Raw genomic sequence first — 16,028 nt, 5'->3', positions numbered from 1 at the left:
GGGACCTGGGTGTGCATCATGCAAGAAAGGGACATGGCAGCCGCCCCTCCCTTGTCCCAGGGATGGAATCTCAAACCATTCCAGAATGAGAAAAAAGAATGTATTTATTTATTATTAATAGGACACACGCAGATTTAATGGTGAACTTTCTTTTGCCAAGAGGAGACCGCAAACACACAAGGCAAACGCACACACCCAGCCTGCCTCAGCTGCAAGGAGGCCGGAGCGGGGCCGTTCCTCACTGGAGATCTCTGCAGGCTCATCAGCGTTTTGCAGAGCGGCAGCGAAGGAGTCGGCTGGGACAGCCCAGCGGCAGAACGTCGTTTCTGGCCGAAGATCCACGGCTGATGCGGAAATCCTGCGTTTCCAGGAAAGCTCCTGCACATCCCTCTGGGGCAGGAGACGGGCACCTCTCCAAAAGAAGACACTCGCTCATTTGGCCTCGTCTCCTAGATTATCCACTGGTCTTGGTCTTGCTCTGCTCCCTCCATGTCCACCTTGGGAGGGGGAAAGGAAGAACGACACGTTAGAGGCAAAGTACAACAGAAAGCTGGCAATCGACAGATAGAATCTTGAGAGGACGAGAGCTGGGGATCATTAGAAAAGGAATTGATAATAAAACTGCAAGGATTGTCATGCCCTTAAATAAAGCCATGGTGCAACCGCACTTGGAGTCCTGTGCTCAGTTCTGGTTGCCACATCTCAAATAGGATATCAAAGAGATAGAAAAGGTGCAGAGAAGGGCAATGAGGATGATTGAGGGACTAGAGCGCCTTCCTTATGAGGAGAGGCTGCAGCGTTAGGGACTCTTGAGTTTGGAGAGGAGATGGCTGAGGGTGGATATGATTGAAGTCTATAAAATGATGCATGGGGTAGGAAATGTGGACAGAGAGGAATGTTTCTCTCTTTCTCACAATACTAGAACCAGGGGGCATCCATTGAAAATGCTGGGGGGAAGAATTAGGACTAATAAAAGGAAACACTTCTTCACGCAACGTGTGATTGGTGTTTGGAATATGCTGCCACAGGAGGGGGTGATGGCCACTAACCTGGATAGCTTTAAAAGGGGCTTGGACAGATTTATGGAGGAGAAGTCGATCTGTGGCTACCAATCTTGATCCTCTTTGATCTGAGGTTGCAAATGCCTTAGCAGACCAGGTTAACTTTCCGGGGAGCAGCTTGGCCATGAAGAGCCATTGCTTTCACCTCTCACCTGCGAGGAATTTGAGGCTCCCAAAGGCACCTGGTGGGCCACACTGCGAGGAGCAGAGAGCTGGACTAGATGGACTCTGGTCTGATCCAGCTGGCTTGTTCTTATGTTCTTAAGTTCCCAGCCTTGGAAGCCGCATTCAGCCGCCCGACATCTCACCAAGCACGGTGCGAACACTCGGAACTGTCCCCTCTTCGCAATCTAAAGAGACCTCTTCCTCCATCGCGAGCTCCAAGGCGTGCACAACAGCTGCCTTTTTCACCTGATCCTGGTTTCCCCACTGATGGGACATGATTGTGGTGCTCCCAAGGCCTCAGGATCAGGCACGCATATTTTGGAGGCAGGAGACTGTAAGGAATTCCAAAGAGCAGAAATAAAAAGGCTTTTGATTATAAGTCCGTTTATTCAGACATCCTGGAAAGCACACACACACGACATGGCAGGAATGGGCATCCCCGCTCAAACAACAGGTTATAATGCTGACTAACCCATCCCCCCTGCCCCGTTCTCATGAAGCGGAGAATTCTGCATACAACAGCGAGATAAGCATTCTCTCACAAGGTTGGTGCGGAGTCCCTGGCTGGGCCTTAGAAGCCAAAGAATCTCCGTCAAGGCCAGGTCCAGGCTGTAAGAAACAGAGCGACTGAGATCCTTACACTCCTGCCTCCCCTAAAAAGAAATCTCCCCTTTTCCCCTCCCCGGTTTGTCCGGAGAAAAGCTTGAGTGAAATGCAGCAATTAAAGAGGGAACATCGATGGCTCATTATACACCCGTTGATTGCCTTGGCCAGAGAAAGAATAGCCAACCCATGACACCAGATATTTGTAGGCCGTTTGCGAAGAAAGCGAGAGTCCAGGATAAAGCGTCCTTTCGCCTTCAGCGCCTATGTCCATCAATTATAACTGGCGGAGGTGTCTCGGAGAAGATGCGTGCCAAGGCATATGAAGCGAAGGAACCTCCTTAGCAGGCGAAACTGGAATGGAAAGCCGGGATGCCGAATCATTACGCAGTAGATTAGAGCGGAATCTAAAGAACGTTAACATCGTGGATGCTTTTGCGTCTGAAGGGACCCACAAATTTCTTGCCAGAAGTTTTGAAGGTATTTATGCACGTCTGGAAGGTTTTGGTGGACAAATAAACTGGCTAACGCCGTAAGGGGAGATTCGGCCGGTTGTTTATCTGCCTGACCAAACTTTGGGCTTCTTGAGCCTGTTTTAAGGTAGCAGACTGAACTGACTTCCAGCCTTCAATGAGTGACAAAATCCATTGATTGGCTGAATTCTGGTGGCTGCAATACCTCCGCCCGACGGCTGGAACAGCGGCGGGGAAGGATGCAACCGAGACTGCCGAATGAGGGTTTTCATGCGTGCTACTATGAATTGCATTATTGTAAGCATACTCTGCGAAGGAAGCAATTCGCACCAGTTGTCCTGATGATGGTAGTTTGTTATAACAAGCGTAAATATTGCTCTAGTGTTCTGTTAGTCCATTCACTTTGCCCGTCACTTTGAAGGCGTGGTAGGAAGGCGACTGCCTAGGTGTAGTTCCCAACAACTCCAGGAAAGCCTTCCAAAATCGAGAAATGAATTAGGGGCCACGATCCGATACCACCTTCTCAGGAGAGGAATGCAGGCGGTAGATGTGTTGAATGAACAAGCCGAGGGACTGGTTTGGGAGCTGAAGGTATGGTGAATTTTTAGGAATGAAATGCGCCTGTTTGGAGAAGATCCACCATCACCCACAACACAGTGTTCCGTTGACTGTTATTACGGCAAGTCAGTGATAAAATCCATTAAAGCGAAATAACCTACCAGGGTCCGGGAAGGAGAACGAGGGATGAATTTCATTAACCCATGAGTTTTCCGGTATGATGACTTGGCCTCCGCACATATGGAACACCCGCTTTAATGTAAGACTCAAGCGTCCTTGCGCGCCGAAGGCGCCACAAAACTGGCCGAGGGCTAGATGAAGAGGTTTTCACAAACCGAAGTTAGTCTTAACCTGGCGAGCATCATGGCATGTAGCAGGAACCTGCTTTTGGAGGAGGAGGAACATACCAACACCTTTCCAGACACCAGACATCAAAAGCGTGGCTGTTGCATGCTTTCCTCTGTTGTTGGCAGCTTCAGCGTAATCCGCCTCCTTGGATTTCTTGAAGGGAAGAGCGATGGCTAAGAGACCCGGATAGAGGAGTGGCGTAGAGGATTGTGGCGGGTGACAGCCAATCTAGCTAAGGAGGAGAGCTGATGCATTAGGAATATCCCGATGAGTCGTCTCCCCTCGGGGAGGCCGGGACAATGCATCAACCAGCTTAATGCTTTTACCGGGGAAAAATGGACGATAAAGGAAAAGCGAGGAAAAAAATCAATAGCGCATGATTGTTTAGCGGACATTTTGAAGGTAGTGGAAAGCAGCCAAATTTTATGATCGACCAGACTTGAAAGGGGTGCTTGGCTCCTTCTAACCAATGGCGCCAAGAGGTATAACATAGGATTGATAGCATGGGGCTGCCTTATCTCCGACAGTCCAGTTTAGATTCGGAACCAGAAAATTTTTTGGATAAATAGACACCACGGTACCAATTTATTGTCTTTATTTTTTCTGCAAGAGGTGGCCTTGGCTGCCTTATCGAAACGCATCCACGTGAAGCGATGAAAGGGAGACTCAGAGATTGAGGATGTTGTCAGAATTGGCTACGTTGTGAAAGCTGTTTTCACCGGCTGCTGGAGCAGCTAGTTGGCATTCCTGCGTGACCAGGAGGAACCCGGGCTTGGAACAACGGCAAGGCGTCCTTTTCCGCTAGTGCGTATAAGATCAAGTGAAAGCGGTGATAAGGCAAAATTTCGCGAAAATGGGGAATAAAGTCACGATAGAAGTTGGCGAAAGCCTCAAGAAGATTACGTTCCTTCTATTGAACGGGGCAGGCCGATCCAACCACTCGCGACCACTGGCCGGATCCATTTCCTGGGTACCGTCCAGAGGATATTCGATAGCCAGGTAGTCCTATGGAGGTTTGGTGAAAAGCAACATTTTGACAACTGGCAAGGAGTTATCAAGTAGCGTTGTAAACTTCCCGGACTAAAACCTACATGCTCTTCCAGTGTCTGTGAGGTAAAAAATCAAAACATCGTCAAATATCACGATTACTCCCTTGTACAATAAATCATGTAATATATGGTTTATGAGGATACCGCAAGCCCTGGGGCCCAGCTAATCGAAGGACATTATTAAATATTCATATTGTCAATTTTTGTATTAAATGCTGTTAAAATGTTCATTACCCACTCCAGCGTCTGTTTCCCGATAATAAACACGATACATAGAAATCAATTTGGTAAAATCAAGCCTTTACCTAAGGACATCCAAAGAGGTCCTTTAATTAAGGCAAAGACAAGATGTTTGGTGGAGATAGAAACAGCATTTTAGTCCTACAATAATCGAGTACACACACAGTCTTAACGAACCGTCGCTTTTTTCTTAACAAATAAAAAAACAGAAGTGACATGGGTGTATTTTTTGTTATTTCCATGCAGTATGAAACCCAGCGGGCTAATTTTTTATCTAAAATGCTTGGAGCTCCTTTTCCCTCGGTTAAGGACTCATGCGATGGATCCTACTGCCTTAGGTAATTGGGCTCCGGGTTGTAGCAGGATCTTGCAATCGGTATCTCTATGGGGAAGTTGATTAGCACTCCTGTTTCTGGAAAACTCTAGATAGATCTTAGTATGCCTTAGGGATTTCTACAGCAAGGGAACCCGACAGTACATTGGCTGTCTTGATAGTTGCTTCCCCTCCTACCGATGGATCTTCCCCATCCATGTGATCTCACGCCCATGGAGGGATCTGAGAATTGAAGGATTAAGCTCCTTCCAAGCGAAGGGATTGGATTCGTTGTAAAATGGTAGCCATGGCATACCTAAAACAATGGAGTGCTTTGCAACTGGAGCAAGAATGAGGAAACTAATCTTTTCCCAATGATAAGTTACAGCGGAGAAGTACCGGTTGGAGTTTGAACCGGACGGACCCTCTCACCACACCCAGTGGGCTACTACTGTGTCCATTTGGGTGAAAAGGAATGGAGCTTCACCAAAGGGAACTTCGGTCCTAAGCCGGGTTGCTTCCTCGGCCCTGCTTGGTTTCATAGGACAGAACGAGACGAAGCCTGGAGTCCCACAAGATTGCAGAAGAGGCCAAAATGCGGCGTATGTTTACTGGGGTTGGCTAAGGAAGTCAAAATAGTAATGGAAGCTGCCCTTTACTCACGGATCAGAGAAGGGATTAAAAGATCCGCGGGTGCCGCTGAAGAAGACTAAAGCGCCAGTTTCTTCCTCTTAAACATCCCTCATCAAAAGTAGCTTTAGGCCAGATCAGCAGGTTGGCAGGCTGGATTCGCGTGGAAGCAGCGGGCCGGAGTCGCGGGCCCGGGGAGGAGGCTGCTTCGAGACGGTTAGCGGCCAGGTGGCAGGACCTCCCGCAATAGAGCTGTCCCAAGCGGCGGCGTTCGGCGATGGTCTCAGCCTTCTGACGGGCTTAGTTTCTAGCGGCGAGCGACGTATTGGCTGGTTTGGCGTGCGGCCTCCAGAAGCGAGCATAAACCCAAGAGCGGGCAGCAACCTGCGAAGGCAGGCTTCGATCAATCCACTTAAGCGTTCTGCGGGGGATCGAATAAGGATCACTGTTTCCACGAAGTTTAATATCCATTCGCCGAAAAAAATGCTGCATTTCATCGCGCTCGGGCCGATCGGTGGAAGTTGCACTGGCGCTCTTGTATCGGTCTGAACTTAAAATCAGCAAAGGCCGGTTGCCCTGTTGGATGGTTTTTTACTATGCGGATGGCATCGTTTTTTTCAGCATTGGGATCTTGGATGGAATACTGCTTGCTTGGAAACCGCTACCGTGCGGAGTAGCGTCCTACAATTCATAAGAAACAAACCACTCAATGACTTTTATCCAGCAACACCGACCCAATGTCTACAGCGTTCAGAACAATATAGATCGCAGAAATTACTTGCATATGAACATCAGGATTCGCAGGAATAAAGTAAGGAAGTTTGAATAGCGGTACCATCAAAACGAGCCAGGATGGGGGGGTCTGTAGAACCCTCTTTCAATAAAAGCTCTGAGTGCGTGTTGAGTTGCGCGTAACCTGGTTGGTGTACTGGATAGGGTGCGCTGGAGGAACGGAAGTTGAGGAGGTGCCCCAGGTTGAAAAAAGCTGGAACGAGACGCGGTATGCGCGCCTCCGTTAAGGAGGGATGGCGATGCGATGCGGGAGTGAAAGGTGTAGGCGCACCAACTGGGAAACTCTAACCAGCGTCTCCGCGTTGTGGTAGTAGAGTTTACTCCGTTCAGCCAATTCCGCGCTGCGGTAAATGCCCAGTCTTGGCGATACCAGCTGCCCTCTCTCGATCAATTGACTCTTTTACGATATTACGATTAAAATGAAACAAGATCCAGTTCATTCTGGAGTTGGATGGCACGATGGTATGCGGCTGGCGCTGTAAATCGGTTTGGACTGATCCGAAAAGCACTTTATCATGAATCGTTAGATTCTGGTATTACTATTGGCCGCAGCAGCTTCTCTTTCCGCGGTCAACTCCATTTGGATTTCCTGGCGTTTACTTTCACGGTCGTTGCAGACTTTCCACCCGGTCCGTTGCAGATTCTCGGCTCCTCCTCCACAGTTAAACCATCGGTAGGGTTGGCGTCGCGGCATGGCTACCGCTTTTTATCCCAATTTTCTTTTCGAGGGCATAAGTTAGCGATTAGGGATGGGATCAGTTCCTCCTCTGATGGTTTTTTTCCCTCACGCCTCCAACTGCTCCAAGGATTTCACCCATTCGCTCGTTAAGCTCCCGGGTTAGAGTGCTACCCGGGGTGGTATGGAACCCTCTTCGATCGCCGATCCAACCCTAAATCATCGTCCCCATAGCTTCCGCTGTAACTTTGCGGAATGAACTGGTGCTGCTGATCTCTGGGAATATTCACCAGTATTTGTCCAGGAACCTTTCAATGGATTCTTAGATTGTCAACTCATGAATAGTGAATAATCCAAACTCCTCAGGGACTGGCTGCATCAGGGTTTATGTATGCCTGCGTTGCGAGATTGAATGAACCCGGTCAACAGGCGCTCGATCCATAGATAAGCCCCAAAGTCTCATGCATCTCCACCGCGATCTGAACCATATGCGATGTCCCAAAGGAAAAGACGAACCGGGAACTGGACGAGTCGGAGGAAGGCACCAGCGAAACGGATCATCTCGGATCCTCGAGTCTGGAAGGGAAGGCTCGAAACCCTCTATGGAGACTATCGTGCCTTCCTTAATCAAGAGTACTCAATCTCTGCGTATTAGAACACCAGAGATCCAGTCAAGAGAAAAAATAGGAGTTAGATTCCTGCCGCCAATGCCAAAAGAATTCCAAAGAGCAAAGAAATAAAAAAAGGCTTTTGATTATAAGTCTGTTTATTCCAGAACACATCTATGAAAGCACTACACCTGACATGGCGGGAATGGGCATCCCGGCTCAAGCAACAGGTTATAATGCTGACCAAACCCATCCCCTGCGTTCTCATGAGAGCGGGAATTCTACTATGCAACAGCGAGGATAAACATTCTCACAAGGTTGGTGCAGGTCACAATGAGACGCCGGCCAAAAGAATCTCCCTTCAACAAGGTCGGGTTAGGCTGTAAAGGAAACAGAACAACTGAGATCTATAAGTCCTAAGTAGGTTTACTCAGACAGAAGTCTCAGGGCATTTGACAGGGAAACTGATGCCCAGGAAAGCAAGGCAAATTCAGATTTTGCAATCTGTCAAGTGTTTCCCTTCTCCAAAAGGAAAAGCAAAGCCTGCAACCAAATAGGCGCAGGGAGAGTCCCAGAGGTCAGCTGCAGGAACCCACCGGGGAAGCAAGAACTTCCAGCCGACACTCCAAATCTCGGGAGCAATGTGATGACTCGTGCGTGGTGCCGTGCCACTCTGGACGGGAAACAGACCATAGAGCAGCCAGGTCGGCCTCCTCTTCCCCAGCAGAAACCCTGGGAGATTCTGCTCAGCCCTCAGCAATGAAACCAAGCCCATGCAAGCAAGGAGCCAGCAAGATGGCAGTGAATAGAAGAAGAAGAAGAAGAGGAGGAGGGAGGGAGTTTGGGTTTATATATCCCCACTTTCTCTCCTGCAGGAGACTCAAAGGGGAGACTTACAATCTCTCCTTGCCTTCCCCCTCACAACAACAAACACCCTGTGAGGTGGAATTTGGGGGGGCACAGAGAGGGACTCCCGAAGCTGTGACTAGCCCAAAGGTCACCCCAGCTGGCGTGTGTGGGAGTGCACAGGCTAATCTGAATTCCCCAGATAAGCCTCCCACAGCTCTCAAGGCGCCATGGGAGCTAGGAATCAAACCAGTTCCTCCAGATTAGATACACGAGCTCTTAACCTCCTACGCCACTGCTGCATGGCATTAATCACAGAGTTGGAAGGGTCCATAGAGGCCATCCAGTCCAACCCCCTGCTGAATGCAGGATCAGCCTAGAGCAGTGATGGCGAACCTTTTTTTTGAGAACCGAGTGTCAAATTACAGCCCAAGATCCCACTTATTTATTGCCAAGCGGACGAATTTAACCTGAATAACCCCCTTGAGAGGGACCCAGCCTGCTGTAGCCTCAGCAAGTCCCACAATAAGCCTCTCTGCCTCCCCTCATCACACCCCCCCCCACCCCGGGGCAGCAGCCACCCATGGAGACACAGGGCACCAGGCCACGCCAGCCAGTCCTCCCTGCTTGCTGAGGCATGCACATAAGAGTCCAGCTGACCCCAGGTCCAGCCCTAGATCAGCCCGGTGCGCAGAACCTTTGGCACTCAGATGTTGTGGACTACAATTCCCATCAGCCCCTGCCAGCATGGCCAATTGGGAATTGCCAGCCCATAGCATCTGGAGTCTCAAGTCCTCACTCCTGCAACTAGAGTGTCTATGTGTGTGCCAGTGTGTGTGGGGGATTTCCCCACATGAAAGCCCGAACTCTGCGTCGCAGCGTGCCCACAGATGGGGACTCCTGAGGAGTGCCACCGCTGGGCACCACGTGCCATGGGTTTAGCCCCACTGGCCTAAAGCATCCCAGACAAATATTGGTCCAGTCACTGCTTGAAGACTGCCAGCGAGGGAGAGCTGCCCACCTCCCTACCACCAGGCAGCTATTCCATTGCTGAAACTACTCTTACTGTAAAAAACTTTTTCCTACTATCCAGTCGGACCCTTTCTCCCCATTATTTATACACCTGTATTTAGCCAGGTTTCCATCCCCTCCGTTGCCAATAGCAGCAGCTCCCTGCCTTCATTAAGAACATAGAACAAACCAGCTGGATCAGACCAAGGAGTCCATCTGAGTCCAGCTCTCTGCTACTGCATGTGTGCCCACCAAGGGTGCCTTTGGGGAGGGCTCTCACAGAGCAGGATGTGAAAGCAATGGCCTGCTGCTGCTGCTGCTGCTCCCGAGCACCTGGTCTGCTCAGGCATTTGCAACCTCCCAGATCCAAGGAGGATCTGGAGATTAGTAGCCACAGATGCGACTTCTCCACTCCATAAATCTGTCAGAAGCACAGCACTTTAAGCTTTCCTCCAAGGGACGGGCAGTCCAAAGTGGCAGATCTCCCCTCTACCATGGAAGCTTGCTGCAGGGTGACCTTGGGCACCTCCAGACTTGCATTCAGCCTGGCCTACCTCACGCACAGGGCTGTATTGGCTGAGAAAATGGATGAGGGAGGAACAATGTTTTAAAAACTTGGCATCTGAGTCCCAGCTTGAGGTGAAAAGCAAGATATGAATAAAACAAATGGGCCGGTAAATGGAAAATGCGATGCGCCGCCTCTCCAGGACACTCGTTAATCTCCCGTCATCCAGGAGACTTCGTTGTAGTCGTTCATCTCGTCCATGTCCCTGCATCCTCATCATAGGTCTTCAGAGTCTTCCCTCGCCGTGTCTTCGCCGTCTTAGGTCATCCCTCCTCTTTCCTCCCTCGTCCTTAAGTGCTGCTAAGGCAGAAGCAAAGGGATGGGGCTGTCACTTCCCCTGCAGCTTGGCTTCCCTCCAGCTGTGCCCCTCTCCACCCAGAGCAAGCAGGAACAGTTCTCCACTGAGGGTCCCTCTTCCTTACCTTCAAAGCCTCACCACTCCACTACTCGACACCCTGAACCTCCTGGTACCTGTTGGCATCTTTAACAACTGTCAGTCCTGTTGCCATGGGTAATGCAGCTGGGAACCTGTTAAGCAACTCCGAGCCCCCCTCTGCACAACATTAAGCCGCCCCGTTATGTCCCCAACAGTCCCCCACCAGGATGGCCGCTTGTTTGAGTTCCATTTTACATAGTTTCTTCCTTGAGACAGAACTTGGCTGCCAGTGTTGAAAAATACTAGAGTCGAGACGGTGTCCAACCAGCTCCACACACAAGCACAGGATGACTATAGACCACAAGGAAACAAAGGCCAGGATACTTCTATTCAGATGCTCCCACCAGTGGCTTACTTGCTATCTCCATGGTTACTCTCCCATTACTTATAGACTTCATTGTTACTCATACTTCTATTCCAGATTACCCTCAACTATTGACCCTTGGTTGCCTTCATGCACAGTTACTCACAGACAATGTTTCTTCACCCACCCTGGACACTCCAACAGATATATATACTCCACTTGCTTTCCCAACATCAGATCCTCTGAAGAAGCCAGCCACAGATGCAGGTGAAACGTCAGGAGAGAATGCTGCTAGAACACGGCCATACAGCCCGGAAACCACACAGCACCCAAGTGATTCCAGCCATGAAAGCCTACGACAATACAACATGACCTCTGCACGCACTCTGCCTCCACCCCTCATAATAAGTTCCTGGTCTTTGTAAACCCCAATAACTCCCCATTGCTCCCCTTGGGCAAATGCAACCTCCAAAACTGCCAACGTCTTTCCCTTCTGGATGCAGAGACTCATCTACACCATGCAAGAAAGAACAAAGACACACACACACACCCATCCCAGAATGTCAAAGGATGGCACTGGCGTTACCTCGGAGGCAGGCTTCCCGATTGGGACCAAATTGTTATCCTTCTCTGCGATGCTCAGCAGCTGTAATCACAGCACAAGAGAACCTTCGCAGCTTAGCGGGAAAGTGGCCCAGTGCTTGCAACCAAAGGGCAGCTGAGATTGTCGGCAAGGCCTCTACCTCACTCCGTTTCTAGCTTTGGGGGTGGAAAACAGCCGGTTTCCCAGAAGTGGCAGGTGCCGCGTTTAGCTTAGGACAAGGGAGACTTGGGTTCAAATCTCCCGTCAGACAGGAAGCTTGCTGAGGGGACATTGGGTGGTGGTCATCGGGGCTGCTGTGGGGATAAAACAGAAATGGGGAGGGGAGATCTACTGCTTTGAGTTCCTCGGAGAAAGGAAGGGTGGAATAAAAAAGTCAAATTCTTGCTCACAGGGATAGGTAAAACGGTTTGGCATCTTTTGCTAGGATGAACCCAATGTTCTGCATGCCTTCGGGTTCCCAGAACTCTCAGTCAAGTTGGTTGTTCCAAAACAAAGACAAAAGATTTTTCAGATCGCGTATTTATTTAAAACATACGTTAGCTGCCTTTCTACCTTGCCAAAACTCGGTGGCTCACAATGTAAATGACAAACAACTTAAGCATAAAATATATAAAAGAACATAAGAACAAGCCAGCTGGATCAGACCAGAGTCCATCTGGTCCAGCTCTCTGCTACTCGCAGTGGCCCACCAGGTGCCTTTGGGGCTCACATGCAGGAGGTGAAAGCAATGGCCTTCTCGGCTGTTGCTCCGATCACCTGGTCTCTGCTAAGACATTTACCAATCTTTCAGATCAGGGAGGATCAAAGTTGGGAGACCATAGATACGACTTCTCCTCCATACAAGTCTGTCCAAGCCCCTTTTAAAGCTATCAGGTGAGAGTGGCCATCACCACCACCTCCTGTGGCAACATATTCTGAACACCAATCTGCGTTAGCGTGAAGAGGAGTGTTTCTGCACCTTTTTATTAGTCCTAATTCTTCCCCCCAGCATTTTCAATGAATGCCCCCTGGTTCTAGTATTGTGAGAAAGACAGAAAAATTTCTCCCTGTCCACATTTTCTACCCCAGGCATAATTTTATAGACTTCAATCATATCCCCCCTCAGATGTCTCCTCTCCAAACTAAAGAGTCCCAAACGCTGCAGCCTCTCCTCATAAGGAAGGTGCTCCAGTTCCTCAATCATTCTTGTTGCCCTTATATAACGGATACAATTAAAAAACTCCAACTAGGACTGCCAATAATAAAAATCAATGCAATTGAGTCCTGAAATACATTCAACTGCTTCCTGAAGATTGGGGGAGGTTGTTCTGCTGAGAGGTGGGTTTGCTACCAAAAGGCTGCCCATTGAGTTTTTTCTGATTGATGGGGGGCAGTCAGGAGGAGACCCCTCTCCCTGAAACTGTACTTTCCCTGGACAGGAAAGAGTCTGGAGGAGACAGGCTTCAATGGGGACTGTGGCGAGTTTTGCTGAGATTGTCATTTGAGGCGACTGTCACTGGCTGGCTGGGAGTCAGGTCAGAGAGTTGGGATCCAGCAGGTTCTCACCAGTTCCCTAGAGTGGAGTTACTAATGCTTGTATTTGTGTGTGCCGAGGGGAGTTTACTAGTGGGTCTACTTTTTCCCTTAGAAATGCCATTAGGTCCCAAAATCACGCATGTAAAGTCCTGTCGTTTCCCTCTGTGGCTGGTTAGCCCAGGAGGGTAGAAAATGGGATCATTCTCCCTGTTGGGCTGTTTCAAGAAGCTTATGTTTTGAGCAATATAGTCCAAGTTCCTTGACTTTAAAGGAAAGGATCCTTCTTTTGATTTCTAGAAACAAAATTAGAGTTATTTGAAAATTATTAAGTATTTGACCCGACTTAGTCAATTAGAGGAGAAGTAGTTGTTTCTATTTGGCAGCCAGATGATAGGACTTGCTAGAATGAGTTTAAATGATGATGGACAGAAAAGAGACCAGCTGGAAATTAGGAACTTTTTTTTTTTACAGTTAAGAGTTTTTTTACAGTAACAGAGAGATTATTAGTGTGCCCTGCCCAGAATGCCCGAGGCCACGCCCCTGTCGGTAGCCCAGCCCAGCCCGTGGCTGGCTACGGCACTGTTTGAATCCCACCACCATGGGAACCTGTTACTGAAATTTTTGGATCCCACCCACTGGGTCAGGTTATGGCCAAGCACCTGACAACCAGAAGGAGCCCTTTAGCAGCGGATGTCCCTCTGCAGAGACTCACCCAGGCCTGGTGCTGCTGCTCCTGCTGCTGAAGCTCGTTCTCGTCCACGCAGGGCCGGTCCAGGTTGAACCAGAGCGCCTCCGTGACTCTGGGGAGGAGGGAAGGGAAGAGGGTGGACATGCCTGCCTGGGGAGGAAGGAGGCCGTGTGATGCAGGAGTTTCCAACCTTACTCCCAGGTGAAGGCCTGGGGATCTCCCAGAGTTACAACTTCTTTCCAGACACAATAGGTCAGTGGGGAAAATGGTTGCTTCAGAGGAGTGGGAGGGATGGTGCTATACTCAGAGTTGTGTCCAACCTCCAGGTGGGGCCACAAGATCCCACGACTGCAACTGATCCCCAGGCGACAGAGGCCAGCCCCTCTGCAGAAAATGGCCGCTTGGGAAATTGGGCTCTATGGCATGATATCCCACTGAGGCCCCTCCTCTCCCCAAATCCCCAGGCTTCACCCCCAAATCTCCAGGAACTTTGCACCCCGGGAGTTGGCAACTCTAAATTTCCCACTGAGGTCCCCCCTCCCTTAATTGCACAAGCACTTTGCCCAACTCCCAGGGATTGCCCCAAGCAGGAGTTGTGCAGCCCAGGTGCCCTGACTGCAAGCCAGACCAAACCCGCGCTGGGGGGGGGGGGGGTGGGCACCCAAAGGGCGGAGGAAGAAGAAATCCCATCCGGGTCATACCCATCTTTGTCACGTGGCCGACTGGGGAGTGGGTGTTTCCCCAACTGCCGCCCTAGGCAGGAAACACAAACCAGATTCGAACCTGCCGGAAATGCTCCGGTGTCCCCGGAGTGGTGTCTGGTTTTAAAAAAAATTCACCCTCACTTATTCCAAAAAAAGCCGTCGCTGCCCTGGTAAATACTTCCGAGGTCGCCAACGGAATGAGGAGAGACATTACCACGTCCCAGAGTGCACGCATGCGCAGGAGAGATTTTTTTAAAATGGTTCCTTCGAGGACGCTCGCCCTCCCAGCCATGAGGATTCACCCATGCTTATTCAAAACCGTCGCTGCCCTGCTCTGCAAATACTTCCGGAGTCGCGACGGATTGATGAAGGGACCTCCGTCCCAGAGTGCGCATGCGCAAGAAGGAAAATTTGTTTTTAAAAAATGGGACGGAACCTCTGTGTTGCGCTTGCGCAGTGCGATCTACCATTAATTGCCAAGGAGGGTTTCAGGTTGCAGAGTCGACTTGCAAAGGGGAGACATCCCATTTCACTTTATTAAAACACCATTTAATAAGAAATACTGCAAATGGCAGAACGTGGAACTTTTTCACCCTAACTACTGAGAAAGTCTTTTGTCTGCTGGAAACCTTCCAGTGGTGGCGAATCTTTGGCACTCAGATGGTTATGGACTACAATTCCCCATCAGCCCTGCCATGCCTGATGGGAATTATGTAGTCCATAACTCCCCCTCTGGAGTACTAAAGGATTCACTCACAACAGGCCCTCGCTGCTGCAATCTGTTTTCCTCTAAGCCTGGGTGTCCCAGCTCCAGAGAAGTCCAGGCTGTTTATTCTGGGGAAACACACTGAGTAGGGTCTGTTACCACCTCTCAGCTGTGAACAGCCAAAGGAAGAAATCCTGTGTGCAAGTCGAAGTTGCCTGATTGTGTAGTCTTGGAACCTCAGACAGAGACTATGTCAAGATGATAATCCAACCGCTTGTCTGAGTTTTTATTATGATCAAAGATCAGCAAATAAAACAATTAGTTCCAGTTCAAGGTGAACAAAGGTTAATTATCATAAAAGGATGGTTAATGTAGAATATAGCAATGCAGATAATGAAATAAACAGAACAGTAAAATTAGTTTCATGTGATTTCATTATGCCTGTCCTCAAGAAACAGCAATATGTAGAAATGGCCCGATCTGCCTGGGAGTTTAAGCACTATTGGAGAGTTGCTTGTGGTGGGTTTTCCGGGCTGCGTGGCCGTGGTCTGGTGGATCTTGTTCCTAACGTTTCACCTGCATCTGTGACTGGCATCTTCAGAGGTGTATTACTTAGACACAGTGTGTAACAGACTTCCCTCTGTGATACTCCTCTGAAGATGCCAGCCACAGATGTAGGCTAAACGTCAGGAACAAGATCCCTGGAACTCATATTCCACAACCAATCCTAGAGGCTCAATTGAATCTAGCCATGAAAGTCTTTGACAATTTGTGGAGAGCTGTTTAGAATTTGGATGTCTTGGTGCATGGGAATCACAGTACAAGGAGAACCGCCCTGTGGTTTTGTACGCCCTGCACTTTGGGCACAGCGTAGCCATTGGAAGGGAGTGTGCATGGACTGTGAGTTTATCTTCCTTCAAATTAGAGCAGATGGAAATTGTACTGGAATGAGGCAAGATCTAATTGTATCTGAATCTGGAGGAGGAACCGGGTTTGATTCCCAGCTCTGCTGCCTGGAGCTGTGGAAAAGGACTTATCTGGGGAATTCAGATTAGCCTGTACTCCACTGCGCCAGCTGGAGTGACCTTGGAGCTAGTCATGGCTCTTGAGGAGCTCTCTCAGCCCACCTACCT

At 49.5% G+C, this 16,028-nt stretch overlaps 1 protein-coding gene across 1 annotated transcript; it reads right to left on the bottom strand.

Annotated features, from left to right (window-relative positions):
• Positions 1-10,592: 10,592 nt before the first annotated feature.
• ANAPC15 (anaphase promoting complex subunit 15) lies at positions 10,593-14,229 on the bottom strand. The gene is made up of 3 exons (XM_048495076.1): positions 14,119-14,229; positions 13,510-13,635; positions 10,593-11,324 (listed from the first exon to the last, which is right to left on the bottom strand). Exons 1-3 carry the CDS (start codon positions 14,188-14,190, stop codon positions 11,190-11,192), a joined length of 333 nt encoding a protein of 110 aa, XP_048351033.1. The 5' UTR covers positions 14,191-14,229; the 3' UTR covers positions 10,593-11,189.
• Positions 14,230-16,028: the final 1,799 nt, after the last annotated feature.

The sequence above is a fragment of the Sphaerodactylus townsendi genome, linkage group LG04 (assembly GCF_021028975.2).
Source record: "Sphaerodactylus townsendi isolate TG3544 linkage group LG04, MPM_Stown_v2.3, whole genome shotgun sequence".
NCBI classification, from domain to species: domain Eukaryota; kingdom Metazoa; phylum Chordata; class Lepidosauria; order Squamata; family Sphaerodactylidae; genus Sphaerodactylus; species Sphaerodactylus townsendi.
The sequence above is the reverse complement of the archived record's forward strand: the minus strand, read 5'-3'. Positions and strand labels throughout refer to the sequence as shown.